The following is a 14,595-nucleotide window of genomic DNA, read 5'->3' on the forward strand; positions in this document are numbered from 1 at the left end:
TTAATCTCTTTTTTTTTTTTTGTATTAAAAGATTTTTATTTATTAAGATTCTCTTGAAAAAATAATTGACAAAAAAAATTGTGGTATTTAAAATTGTGTTTTATTTGCTTTATTTTATTTTAAGATTAATTCTTAAAAAGGTTTATGTGGCAAAAAAATGTTGTATTACTTTTTTATTTTTTATTTTATGTTATTATGATTAAAAGAAATGTGTGGCTCAAATGTATGTAGTATTTAATAAAAAAAAATATATATATATATTATTTTATGATGATCTCTTAAAAAAGTTTATATGTCAAAAAGTTTTTTTAGCTAGTAACCAGTCAATATTAAATCTTATTAAATATAATTTCACCTTCAGACTGAACAATCCTGTTATTGTTTTAAATATTGTTGCTGTTATGTGGAAGTTGGGTGAGATGTGTCTAGTTTATATATATATATATATATATATATATATATATATGTGTGTGTGTGTGTGTGTGTGTGTGTATGTACTTGTTTTAAGCATAAACCTAATTAAATCATAAGTGAAAGCGCCAATGAAACAAGACAACAATTCTCTAAGATCTCACAGTCTCAGGTAAATTCATGCCCTTTCTTGTTTTTTTTTTTACTGTAAAACAAGAAAAAAGATGCTGATGTGGAAGTGTATAATAGAATAACATACTATCATGCTACTCACACTATTATACACTATAAGAGATACTCTATCCCACAATGCAATGCACTCAACTTTCCAGTCTTTCTTTCCATTTCCAGTTTGACTAATGAACCGTAAATGATATTAGACATAATTTTTATCTACTAATTTAATTATACTGGCCAAAATTTTTTTTTTTTATTTCATGTAATTCAAAAAAAAATTGAAATATCCATTCTGATAACTGGATCTGGAATAAGGCCATATGACAACAATATAGCATTCTTACATTCACAAACAGCAGTCATTGCATAATTTTTAAGCAGCATGTAACTTAATTTCTGGTAAGTCTTATTTTATTAACTAAGTTGCATCGGGTCAAAATTGTTGCTCTCCTCCTGAGTGTGTGTGTGAGTGTGTGTGTGTGTGTGTGTGTGTGTGTGTGTGTGTGTGTGTGGGTGTTTTCACCGCGGGTGGAGATGAGAGGAGATGAACTGCCTGAAAAATGGCACAGTGTGACTTTGTCCTCTGATGCACGATTATCTGATGACAGAGCACACAACCGCCTTCACCAGTGTGTCATCATTACTGCCTTCCAGAATGCTCAGTGCCCTTTATTTTGTTTTATTTTATTTTATTTTATTTTATTTTATTTTATTTTATTTTATTTTATTTTATTTTATTTTATTTTATTTTATTTTATTTTATTTTATTTTTATTTATTTATTTATTTATTTATTTATTTATTTATTTATTACATTTATTTTATTTTAAAGATTTTCTTTAAAAAAATTTGTGGCACAAATGTGTGTTGTATTTAAGATTTTTATTTTATATTATTTAAGATATATTATCTTAAAAATATTTATGTGGAACAAATGTATGTTGCGTTTAAGTTTTTTCTGTTACTATATCATTTTCATTTAAGATAATCTCTTTTAAAAAGTTTGTGGCACAAATTTGTGGTATTTATTTATTTTTTTGTTAGGTATTATCTTACAAATGTTTATGTGGCACAAATGCATGTTGTATTTAAGATTTTTATTTTCTTTTGTTTACAATATTCTCTTAACAAAAAAAGTTTGTGGCACAAATGTAATATGTATTTCATTTTATATTTTGTTTATTTATTTTATGCTCTTTTTATTTTAGCTATTATAAATGTATATTTTATTTTTGATATTAAAACCTCTTCATCATGTTTACATTTTCTACATGTATAAGCATCTAAACATTATCAGCTGTCGTGCATTAGCATTCAGTACTCAAACCTCAATCTGAAGATGAGAGCTGATGTGAAATGTGATGACCAAATGATGGAGCAAATGAAAAATGTGTCACATTTAGTAGTTTTTTTTAACTCCCTTCAAGCTCAGTGAGTTGAGTGACTGCTCTTTTCCTCAGGTGTCTAATCTCTGTTTCTCGTGGTTCAGGTGCTGTTGAGTCAGAGACTGGGATGTAGTCTGCGTCGGAAGGTCAGCGAGAGTGAAACACAGCTGCTGGCCCTTCATGAAGCCAAGCTCGTGGCCATCTCAGGTACATCCGCACCTCTGGGCTCATCTGTTTCACATGTCACTGTCACTTTGTGCTCCAAAGCACTGGACAGTACAGACTGACAGGCTTCTCCACTGGGATACCTAAGCACTGCATACACACACTAGCACAAGTCTCTTCTGCTCAACAAGGCTGAATTTATTTAATCAAAAATACAGGAAAATTGTGAAATATTATTATGATTTCAAAATAGCTTCATTCTATTTGAATATATGTTAAAATGTAATTTATTCCTGTGATCAAAGTTGTATTTTCGTCATCATTCCTCCAGTCTTCAGTGTCACATGATCTTCAGAAATCATTCTAATATGATGATTTGCTCCTCAAGAAACATTTATTATTATCATTAATGTTGAAAACTATGGAGACTTCTTAATAAAAGAAAAATGTTTTTTTTTTCCACTATTCAGACTTATAAAACATTTAAGAGTTGTGAGATTTTATTTTATTCTATTTAATTGTATTTTTTTATTTTATGTTCTCTTAACCAAAAGTTTATCGGGCACTTTTTTGTTTTTTAAAGATTGTTAGTTGAGTTTATTATTTCATTTAAAGTTCTCTTAAAGGTCCGGTTTTTCCCGCTTTTTTGAAGCTTTGATTGGGTTTACAGTGTGCAATATAACGTGTGTTCTTGTTTCGCGTGTAAAAAAACACAGTATTTTTCACACAGTTCACCTATCTGTATTCACTGTCATAAAAACGGGCTGATGACTTCCTTGTTCTATGAAGCCCCTCCTTCACAAACACTTAACAAGTTCTGATTGGGTCAGCGGTTCCTGTGTTGTGATTCGACAGCAGCTGAGCGCGCGCTACCCTCCTGGAAACACGATTGGACTAGTTTTGAGAAGCAAGTGTGCAGGAGCATGTGCTGGAGATGTACTTATAATCACAGGAGCATTTTTACTGACGAGAAGCGCATGAAAATCACATTCAATTTTTTTGCACAGCCCTAACATCTAGTTAAAAAAGCTAAACAGCGTTGCCCTTTGTGTAATAAGTTACAGAAACTGTTAAACGCACCAACTTAAATAATAAAATACACTGGTTGTGGTCCATAAACAACGCCTTCTCCAGACAAAGAGGGAACTGCTCCATCTTTCAGGAATAATCTTTGTGCGAATCCGGCATTAAACTGATTGAGATTGAGGAAGCTGTCCTCAGCAAAATGTGCTGCACATAGTTTTACTTGTGGATAATAATTTTCGGGAACCGAGTTAAACATAAATTGTAACCATTAATCTCCAAGTACAGCGTCCCTGGGAAGGACAAACAAAGATGATTGGACTACGAGATGAAAATAACAGCGTTTCGACGACATGGCCACAAACACAAACGCAGCTCTTCCTCTTCTCCGTCGGAGCGCAACAAGGCCACGCCCCCTTTTTGTGAATTAATGTGGGCGGAGTTTAGTCAAAAAACTGTTTTAGTGACGTCATTACTGCAGGAACTAGAGGGATGTAGTCCAAACGGGTCGTTTTTTTGTAGACGAATTCTGTTAAATAAAATATCTCGCTTGGCATTGAGCTTAGAGCTTTAGAATTTTACAGATATTATTTATACTCTAACAACAACATTACACACTAACTAAAGTTTAAAACATGGGATCACGAAGAACGGGACCTTTAATAAGTTGTAGTTATCTGTTTTATTACTTTATTCTGTGACGGAAACAAACACGACTTTTTCCTCACACTTCCGAGTTTGTCACAATTATAAAAATAAAAAAAAGGCAGAATTGTGGGATATTACAAAAAAAAAAAAAAATTCAGATTGATGAGAAAATAGTTCCTCTTTTTATTTTTTACTCCGTGCTTGTGCTGCTTCATTTTTTTGTATAAACCGTGACACATTTTATTTTGCAGGATTCTCTGATGATTAGACAGCATTTATTCTAAATAAAAATATATTTTGTAACATCATGTGTTTACTGTCACTTTTAATCAATTTAATGCATCCTTGCTGATTAAAAAATATACCCCCCCCCCCAAAAAAAATCCTACAAGCCCCAAAGTCTTGAGCATTAGTATACTTTTATTTCGTATTTACTAAAGCATCACTATAAATATTTCATATACATCCCTAAACACTGAGTATTATTCTTTTGCACACAACTCCAAATAGCAACTTGCATTTTCTTGAGAAAAAAAACGTAGTAAACATTTGTCAATATCTCAGACTGCTTTTTAAATTGCATGCTCTCTGTATTATTTAGCATGTGAGTTTTTAGTATGTCACAGATCTTAGTAAGCTGAAAACAGTATGCAGTATGGATAGTGCTGTTATTTCTGGTGGCTTTCTGCCGTTTTGATGTCTGTTTCTCATCTAATATTCTGCGTCTGTGATTGATTCTCGCTGCAGGAAATGACTTCAGCAGCGCGAAGGAGCTGAAGACTGAAATCAGGAGCGCGTACGGCGAGAGAGATCGTCTGGAGGGTCTGAAGAGGAAGCTGAAGACTCTGAGCACAGGAAGTGGATATGATCTGAGCCGCATGAAGGAGCAACACAACCAGATCAAAGTGGAGCTGCAGGAGAGAGAAGCCCAGTACGGTGAGTAACACGGCCTTCATAGAGACTCAAGAGCGGACACATGGGGGAGCCGTCTCTTCATGGACATCCAGAGATGTTTTCTAGGTTACAGTCTTGATTTCTGTAGAGAGGACATCTCTGTTCCTCACTTCTGCTGTCAGTGTCTCTCTGAATCGTGCGTGTTTCGGTCAAATAACAGAATAAATTGTCCCTTGATAGTGAATCCTTATTGTTTAAGTATAATACGACAGCAGCTCTGTTATTATTGATTATGTTGACTTATATATGAATATATTTAAAATATATTTGTAATATATGCATAATATGTTAATACGTGCATAAAGAGAATGAAGAAATATAATAATAATAATAATACATAAAATAAAAAAAACTTTTTTCATTTTGACATTTTCATGACAATTACTGTCATGCATTAATTAAAATCATACTTTCCAGACACACACATTATTTAAAATCAGCATGAATTAAATTAAGTGTACAAATATTATTATAACGTATAAATGCTTTGGGATTTATTTATTCATTTAGCTTTTTTAAATTCAATAATGTTAATTATTTTGCAGGAGGCTTTCATTTTAATTTATATTTTATTTATTTATTTATTTTTACTTTTATCCCAATATCCAGATACATGATTTCTTATTTATTAATTTTTAAATCAGCGAATTCAATTCCGTGTATAAAAACTGCTATGATGTATGAATATTTCAGAATTTATTTATTAATTTAGCTTTTTAATTCAATAATGTTAATTATTTTGCAGGAGGCTTTCATTTTTATTTTTTATTTGACTTTTATCACATGGATGAAAACCATCCTATCCAGATACATGATTAATTATATATTTATTTTTAAATCAGCAAATTAAATTCAGTGTATAAATACTACTATAATCTATGAATACTTCAGAATTTATTTATTACATTTTTTTTTACTATCAACCGCCAACAAACAATGGTGCCAAGCCAAAAACAAATCTTCACTGCAATTTAGCATTTCTTACGAATCACGGTTAGGTCTCTGAAGTTTGAGCTTTTTCTGCTCTGTTAAGTAATGGTTTTCTGAGGATGAGATCATGACAACAGCTCTGTTTCTGCACAAGCCGGGGCAAATACTATTTAATATGAGTAAATACATTCTTAATTACAAAAGTGCAAACCATAACCCCAGTGTAACAAGTGATGCATGCAAACCATTTTCCGTATGCCCAAAAACAGTGGCAGTAATGTGGCAAACACATGTTATTACACGAGAGGATGAAGACAGGCTAATAAGAGCCTAGCATGAGCAGCCCGTTCATGTCAAAGATCTTCTGTGTCCTGTATCATATTCGCCCTCTTTGCATATTTAGCATCAACGCTCAGGCTATCATTAGCTCACAATCTCTCGCACAAAGACGCAGCTAAGCCAAACTCTTTGTTGAGCAAAATGTGTGTGTGTGTCGAATTAAACAGGCGAGTGTAATCCGTCTAACGGCTGGCTGGAGTCCCGTTGGCTCCTCCTGTTGTTGGATTATATTGCATCTCAGAGACGAAAGGACAAAAACAAAGAAATTATAATTTGCATGAAGTAAATGAAACCTATTGTATGATAATTCACATTAGTGAAAATGAAATTAAGTAAATGAATCGATTCTGAAGTGTGCATTATGACAGTATTTGTACAATTAATTTAATTCATGCTTATTTAAGATAAATAAAAATATGTGTCTGCAGAGGATGGTTTTCACTCATGCAAAAAAGATTAAATTATATTTTGCATGAAGAAATGAAGCCTATTGTATGAATATTATTTAAAAACTAAAACTTTTTTATTGATTCAACATGTTATTGAATACGAATAAGAGGTGGGATCTATGCTCAAAGCAATGGAAATACACTCACAGTATGTGTGAGGACTGCAGAGAGAACGTCAATATAAAAACAAAGCCAAAACCCAGACATTTCAGACGATTTAGAAATAAAAAAAGGACATATGGTCACCCTGGAGAAGACAGTTTGTGCCTGGAAAAGTCTTAATGTTGTAAAAGGGGACATCGGATGCAAAATTGACTTTTACATGCCTACAATGATAAAATTCAATTCACTCCTTTTTTTATCTCCCCCAAAAACTTAAACAGTCTCAGTAATCAAGCGGTTTTGAGTTTCTGAGACATTATATTGTTCAGGCCTCTGGTTTATTGCTCGGGTAAAGAGCAAGTAAAGGTGTTGTTTTACACAACCTTTGAGGATTTTTATTATTCTTTTATTTCATGAAGAATAGACCGTGAAGAATCATAGCAACTTGTGGAAAATGGCCATCTGATGTCCCTTTTAAAGCCTTTTGCACTAGCCAGCAACAGTGGCCTAAGAGAGAGTGTAGAAAATGCAATTTTTGTGAACTTTATTCATGTTTGTTGCTTTAGAAAAGTCTATTCTGAAGCCGTGTAATGTACCTCGTCAGTGAGTATCTTGGTAGCGTCTGTAGTGACTGCTGAAGGTTTGATGCATGTGATTCTGTTTACATCCATTAATGCTGTAGTGCTCCTGCTCTGTGAAGGGGTTTTGTCCACAGGAAGAGATTTAATTAGAGACGGAGTAAATGGAGCGGAGATGTGAGCAGGTGACGAGGCTTTGTTTGTGTTTGCTGTGCTTCATCTCTGGGTTTCTGCAAAGATTCACTCACCAAAATAAACTCTAATGCGTCTCTTTTTGTGCTCTCCACTCCTGAAGGGACAGACCTTTCATTTCTTTTTGACGAGACTCTTGTTTACGCGTCGCTGTGTGCTGTTTCCTCCTTTGGTTTGCCAGGAAATGTAAAGCAGTGTTATTTTAGTATCATATTATAGTTTTTTTTTATTAATATATTGATTATATAATAATATATATACTAATCGTTTACATTTTTATATTTTGCATTTTCATTTTAATCGGAAGGTTTTGGTAAATTTGTGTGTTTTTGTCATTTTTATCAGTCTGTAGTTTTTTTATGTCTATATTTTTTTTTATTAATGTTTTTATTTATTTTTTAATTTTTCATTAAAATTAAGTTTGTCAAATTTTTTTTTTTTGTTATTTTGTTATGTCGTTTTTAAACGTCTGTTGTTATTATTAATATTTTGAATTAGTATATCATTTTAAATTTTGTGGTTAATTTTAATTTAATTAAGTCTTTAGTAAATTTGTATGTTTTTAGAGATTTTGGCGTTTAAGTTTTGGTAACTTGTTTTATTTTTTGTGTTTTTGACAATTTATTTATTTTTAAACATATATATATATATATATATCTATATATATATATATATATATATATATATATATATATATGTGTGTGTACATTTATATTTTTAATACATTTTGTAAGCTTTTTCTATTTAATTAAATATTTAATATGTAATATTTTTAATGAAGAATTTTAATGTAATATTTTGGTGTGTGCCCCCTCCCCAATTGAATTATTATTATTTTTTTTTTTAAATATATGTATTTATTCAAAAAATAATTTGAAAAGGTTTTTATTTTTATATTTTGTGTTCATTTTCATTTAAATTTAAAAATATAATTTTGATATTCTTTTTTTTTTGTCAATTTAATTTTCTTAAAACATCTCTATGATATGATATCCTGAATGCACTGTAAGTCGCTTTGGATAAAAGCGTCTGCTAAATCCATAAATTTAATTTTAATTTTAATTTAATCTATATCATTTTTTAATACATTTTATTTCAGTTTTAGTCATTTTCGTACTTAAATTTAAAATGAAAATTGGATTGGAAATTTTAAATTAATTAAAATACCTACATTAATGAATTAATTAATATGGCCATGAAGCAAAGTATTTTATTTCCCCCTTTTCATTTCAGTTAACATCTATATGATTTCAAAAAAACCACATTTTTTTATGGTTTTAGTTTTAGTTAATGGTAATAAGCCTGACGCAAAGTATCACTAGTACTATATAGTCCTTGAAAATACCTCAAAAGGTCATGCAATTACTTTTTTGCCATTAGTTTAGCATATTGCTTTGAATTCAAAGCACATTATTGTCAAATATCACATGTCTGTGCATCTGTAAGTGCTGACTAAGATGCTTTTGTGCATCTCTCTCCGTGATGTTGTGCTGAAACTCTCACAGAGACCCATTAATCACAGCCGTCTCCTCTGACTCAATTAAAACGACAGACTATTCTTCTTACTGCACCAGCGTTTCATGCCCACACATCTGCACCGAAACACACGGCTGCAGGTGTAGCATCTGCTTTTGAGGTCTATTATTGCTGTATAATAGAGGCTTTGTGTTATTTTACACATGGCAATAATTACCAGCTTTCTCTGAAATAAATGCATGCACTTTTTGCGATCATTAGCTCATGAGCGTCCTTCAGATGCATTAGCAGGATGTTTGTGTTTGTGTTCACACCACACCGCATGATAGTTTGATTCGTAAGCTGTCAGAAAAGTGCTAATTAATGAAATAATTTCAGACACATCTAAGCTTACCTTAATAATGAGGGAAGAAGATCAGCTCCTAACAGCAAGAAAAATACATGCTTTCTGTTGTTTTAATACCTCCAGGTGATGTTATGCATGCTTTTCTCACTTTTTATTAACAATCTGAATGATCAGAATTGCAATCTATCATACTGCTCCTACTATTTCTGCAGTATAAATACTGTACACAGTATGTAAATGTGGTTTGCATGGGATATTGTTTGCAAAAACGTGCAGTATACAATAATAAAGAGCACTTTACTGTAAATTGTACTGCATGATGCAATTCTCTCACATATATTTGTGTAGGTCTTGGTTTTACAATGTTTTTCTTTGTTTTTAAAAACTGCAAATGCTTCTCACTCAGCATTTGATTATCAAGAATGTCTCTGGCTGGATTTGAACCTACAGTTCTCATATGAGCACCACAGCTTGTGTGTGTGCACAGACTGCTTGGCCGTGACTCCAGCAGCGTTATATTTGCGTTCTCACATTATTTTCCACTCTCTGATGGTTAACAGATTGCTGCATGATCTACTGTCCAAAAAATCCCCAAAGCATGCATCACTTCTTCACTATGTGCCACTATCACCATCTGCTGCTGAAGAGACTCTCATCTCTGCTGTATGTCCCAGACAGCATCTCACACCAGAAACACATTGACTCGCTCGTCTGTGGCTCTATCTGAGGGACGAGGGTGACGTATATAGAGCAGTGGACCGTATTACAGCACATTTCAGTGATGGAATCTGAATTCATGTCTGCCATGAGATCTGAATCAGGGCTAAAATGCCCAGATTTTTCTCTGTGTGTGGGTTTTGAGGTCTGTGTGTGTTGTTGTAGTTGTGCACACACTTACTCAACACAGAGAGCCACGTGCTGTTCAGTGGAGATTGTGCTTTAACAATAGTGAACTCATTGTTTGACATTAACATGCAGATTTATTACTGAAACAGTGGCTATCGATGGTTGTGTATAAGAGTGAATGATACCGGTTAGGAGGTTTTAACTCTTGCATTAAGCTTAGTTTTTAGGATCATTGTTTTTTTTTCATGTGTGTATATATATATATAGACACACACACACACACACACACACACGTATGTATATATTAGACATTAAAAACAATTGTTTGGCCAGTTGTTCAGGACTGTTTTTTTCCAGTGGAAAAGCATTTTAGGCAGCAACTTTCATTAAGACTATGTTTCTTACACACACACTTTTAATATAAAAGGTTAAAGAACAAAAACGATATAAATATATGCTGTATATGTGTGTGTGTGTGTGCATGTAGATGTGTATATATATATATATATATATATATATATATATATATTAGGGGTGGTCACGGTTTTTGGTATGGTTCTGTCTATTTTTTTAGGTAGGTCTTAGGTATTCGTTTTTTAGGTACACAAATTGAATAAAGTAATCAAATGTAAAACAGCATCGCATATTTGACTGTATAAATTAAAGATTAGTCTTTATTAAAGTTATAAAAGCTTTTTAATCAAGAGCAATGAGTGATTTCTTTGTTGTTGCTGTTCGATTAATATAAAGACTGCCACTTTAAGAGAATGCACTGATACAGCAGGCCGACGTTCAGCTGGCTATGTCTGCTGTAGGATATTTACCAAGACGGGCATTTTTACATAATTTTTGTGTGAATTTGTCCATTTAAACACAATAGGGCTTGGGCGCCGAGTTGCATTCTGGGACGTGGCGGCCATGTTGCTTGCCTCGCGAATGTAAACGTACAGAGCTGGGAGAGTTGGGAGAAAGAAAAAAGATGTTAAAATTGTGAAAAGGTTGTGGGATTTATAGGGATACGCTAAATAGGGATGTCAGAGACCGGTATGTGGACAAAATCTGCACTATTAACGGTTTGGATCCATATGAGTGGAGTAACTGTTACAGATGACTTGCTGCCGCACCTTTGCATTACAGATATCTTCGGCTACCTTGTTTGTTTTGTGAGCGATATCAATGTATCTTAGCTCTGAAGAGCGCTCTCAACGTGCAAGGTTATAAACGCTCGCCCAGTTTCCACGCACTTTTCCCGAAAACTTTACTTGACATGAACGCGTTCTACGTGCTATTTAAGAGTCGCTGTCCATTTGCGAAATTCATGCTGAAATATAACCTATGGAATCGTATTCTGAACGTTCAACTTAATAATCTTCTTCTGTTGTGAATTAGCAATCATAGAAGTCTATTATAAAGCACTGACAAAATGGCTGAACAAAAACACAAGAAAAGATACCTTTCAAAAATATAGAGGCAAATAAATATGTTGTTTTTAATAGATGTAAAGGACACCATAGTAATAAGGAAAAACAAAACATCTGGGAGGACAAGAAATGCCCAATAAATGGCTAGTTTTCGTGCACGTCAGCAGCAAGTTATTGACAGATTTTTTGGATTTCATCCCTATTTTGCCCAGTCTTTGAAGCATATTTCCCACATTACTCCTTTTATGATTTTTTTGTTCAATCATTTAATTTAGATGTGTATTTAAATTTTTCTTCCCTTTTTTAATTATTTAATTTATAAATTCATTTAAACAAAAAACAAGTACAATATTTTGTATTAATTTATTATTATACTATATAAATTATGTCACTGTGTGCGTGTGGTGGTGGTGGTGGGGGGGGGGGGGGGGGGGGTAAGTGCACCGTATAGTTTCCTGCTTTTTTGTCCTTTGTCGATCACACCTATGATACAGTAATCCGGTATGCTGCGCTCTACCTAGCTTCTAGTTTAGTAACAGTTAGTGCTAACAACCATTCACACATGGACTTTTAACAATGTGTTTCAAAAGTGTAGTTAGTAGCGGTCAACCCTCCCGTTTTTTTCCGGGGTTCTCACGTATTTGAGCTCTTTTCCCGCTGTCTTCCCGTTTTAGTATTTTCCTGTAAAATATCCCGTTAGCCCCTCCATCAGACCTGTCAAGTCTCTGTGTTGTTGTCCTGTTGCTACTCCTTGCCCTTCCAGCGAAACAGATGTTTTCAAAGCATCGTTTCGCTTACTTGAAAGCAGCCTTAGTGTGATGTTGGGCTTTTTAAGATAGCGTGGTTGTTGTGAGAGCACGATTTCACGCCAATCTGTAACTAAAGTCACGTTATTTACGAATTTTTGCTGTCAGCAGAGGGATAGCAACAAAAAGATGAATGTTGAAATTTCCCGTATTTTGGATGAGTAACCTGAGAAATTTCCCTTATTTTCAATGTTGACTTTAGCTATATAAATTAATATTCAGATGTTATGGTCTCCGTGGTCGCGCCTCCAAGCAGGAAAGCGGTGTAAAGTTAATCCATTCTCATTTTATTTTCCCCATGGCGATTATGTGTTGCACTATTACACCCCACAATACAGCAACTGTTTACCATGGTTGAAATAAATTTTTAATTAATCAAATTAAGACACACGGATGAGAGGGAGTATGTCTAAACACTGCGCAGTAGTCCGAGTAGCAGTAAAGGAGGCCATCAACGTGGCATCTACGCCAAGTAATGACGTCACGACGCCCAAGCCCTATACTTCAGAGAGATCTTATATTTGCGCGCTTTCTGAGGCGAGGGTTTGCGCACTTTGGATGAGCGCATGCACAAATCTTCTTACTGCACGCGCACGAGCTCGCGTCCTTTGGCTCTTAAATGTTTAAACTGACAAAGCTTAAATGAGTTCAGGTCTCATCTGTGCGCGCGTGCTATCAGCACCCGGGTGATGATGGAAGTAATAAATGACAGCATGCAATCCAGAATGCGCATGCATCAACAGAAACATATATTAGCTGAACCCTATTTGTTTTACGTGTTATTTATACCAAACCATATTATAGATGCTTTGTCAGATTTAAGTTGAACCGCGGTCCCAGCGCGTGCCGAACCGTGTGGGGTGAACTGAACTGTTCGGTTTTTTTTTAGCGAACCGTGTCACCCCTAATATATACATACATTGATATATATATTTAAAAAAAAATGGTGCAATAATGACAATCACAAAGAACACTGTGAATTACAAAGACAATAAATTATGAAATGTCCACACATAACTGTCATTGAAACGTGGCCTGGACATGTTTTTGTGAGTTTCATCCCGTATATTCCCGGACATGAATGATATGAATATGAATGATATGCGGATATCTCTCTGATGTACATCATGTTTTCCTCCTCAACAGAGCGCAGTTTAAAGGAGAACACTCTGAAGTACATTGAGCTTCTGGAGGACAGACTTCACAGGTAATGGATATTTCTCATCTCTCTTTCACACAAACAGTCCCTTATTATTTAAATAGTTCACACTGTCTGGCCTTACTTCAGTTCTGTTTCAGTGTATTAAATCATTCAGGTCTGCACTATATAAGTAATCTTACATTTTATTTAGGGATGGTTTTATCCATAATAATAATAATAATAGTTATTATAATATATATAATATTTTAAACCTTGATATCCTTTAAATATATAATAAAAATATACATATTTAACATTTTAAATATTAAGTAATTATATAATCATGCTGTCAGATTTATTATTGTTGTTAACGTTATTTTTTAAATATACACTTATTTTATAGATAAACCTATAGTTAACTAAAACAGAAACTAATATTAGATCTATAAAAAACATTTTGTTACTTAAAATAAAATAAATGTTAACTGAAATATATATATATATATATATATATATATATATTTATATATATATATATACATGAAGGAACGTTTTATTTTATTATTATTAATATTATATTTAGTAATTATAATATTGAATTGAATTTATAATATTTAGTAATAATATTATTGTTAATAACAACAATAATAGTAATGTAACAAGTATTATTTATTATAGTAATATTAATAATTATTACAAATTACAAATTAACATTGCAAATATATATATATACGTGTATTCGTACCGGACCGTTTCGGTACAGGGCTTTCGGTACGGAAATCTGAGCAGGTCTAAAAACTGAAACTGTTGATGCTGCAACTTTACACTTTGGAAAAGTTATATATATATTTTAAATATGAGCAGGCCTACAAGCTGGGATTGGTAATGCTGCACTGTAATCATAGTTATTTATTTATATTTTTCATTATATTTTATTAAATGATATTGGTTTGAGACTGAGAGTATTTTATTTAGTGGAGAACTTTGCAGCAGTATTTTATTTCTTATTCTTTTTTTATTTTATATATATTTTTACCTGGATATACAGGAAATATATAATGCAAAAATATATCAATATAGAAAAACAATGCTAAACAAAATTATTTTATGTGACATAATTTAGCATGCTGTTTAATGCATTATTAATAATACAATTTCTATGAGAAACAATTATGGGACGCCATTTGATGTCCAGTTTAAAATCTGG

At 32.9% G+C, this 14,595-nt stretch overlaps 1 protein-coding gene across 4 annotated transcripts in view; it reads left to right on the forward strand.

The window, feature by feature from the left end:
* Positions 1-14,595, forward strand: part of LOC132110390 (disrupted in schizophrenia 1 protein-like) — a 50,088-nt gene that overhangs the window by 18,967 nt on the left and 16,526 nt on the right. For all 4 annotated transcript variants that reach the window (XR_009424641.1, XR_009424642.1, XM_059516952.1 and 1 more), the window contains exons 8-10: positions 2,077-2,179; positions 4,556-4,744; positions 13,394-13,454. Coding sequence is in view for 2 of the 4 variants with exons in the window: in XM_059516952.1 (XP_059372935.1) it covers positions 2,077-2,179; positions 4,556-4,744; positions 13,394-13,454 (353 nt within the window). In the remaining 2 variants the exon portion in view is untranslated. The remainder of the gene's footprint in view (positions 1-2,076; positions 2,180-4,555; positions 4,745-13,393; positions 13,455-14,595) is intronic.

This window comes from Carassius carassius, chromosome 30, assembly GCF_963082965.1.
Source record: "Carassius carassius chromosome 30, fCarCar2.1, whole genome shotgun sequence".
Classification (NCBI taxonomy): domain Eukaryota; kingdom Metazoa; phylum Chordata; class Actinopteri; order Cypriniformes; family Cyprinidae; genus Carassius; species Carassius carassius.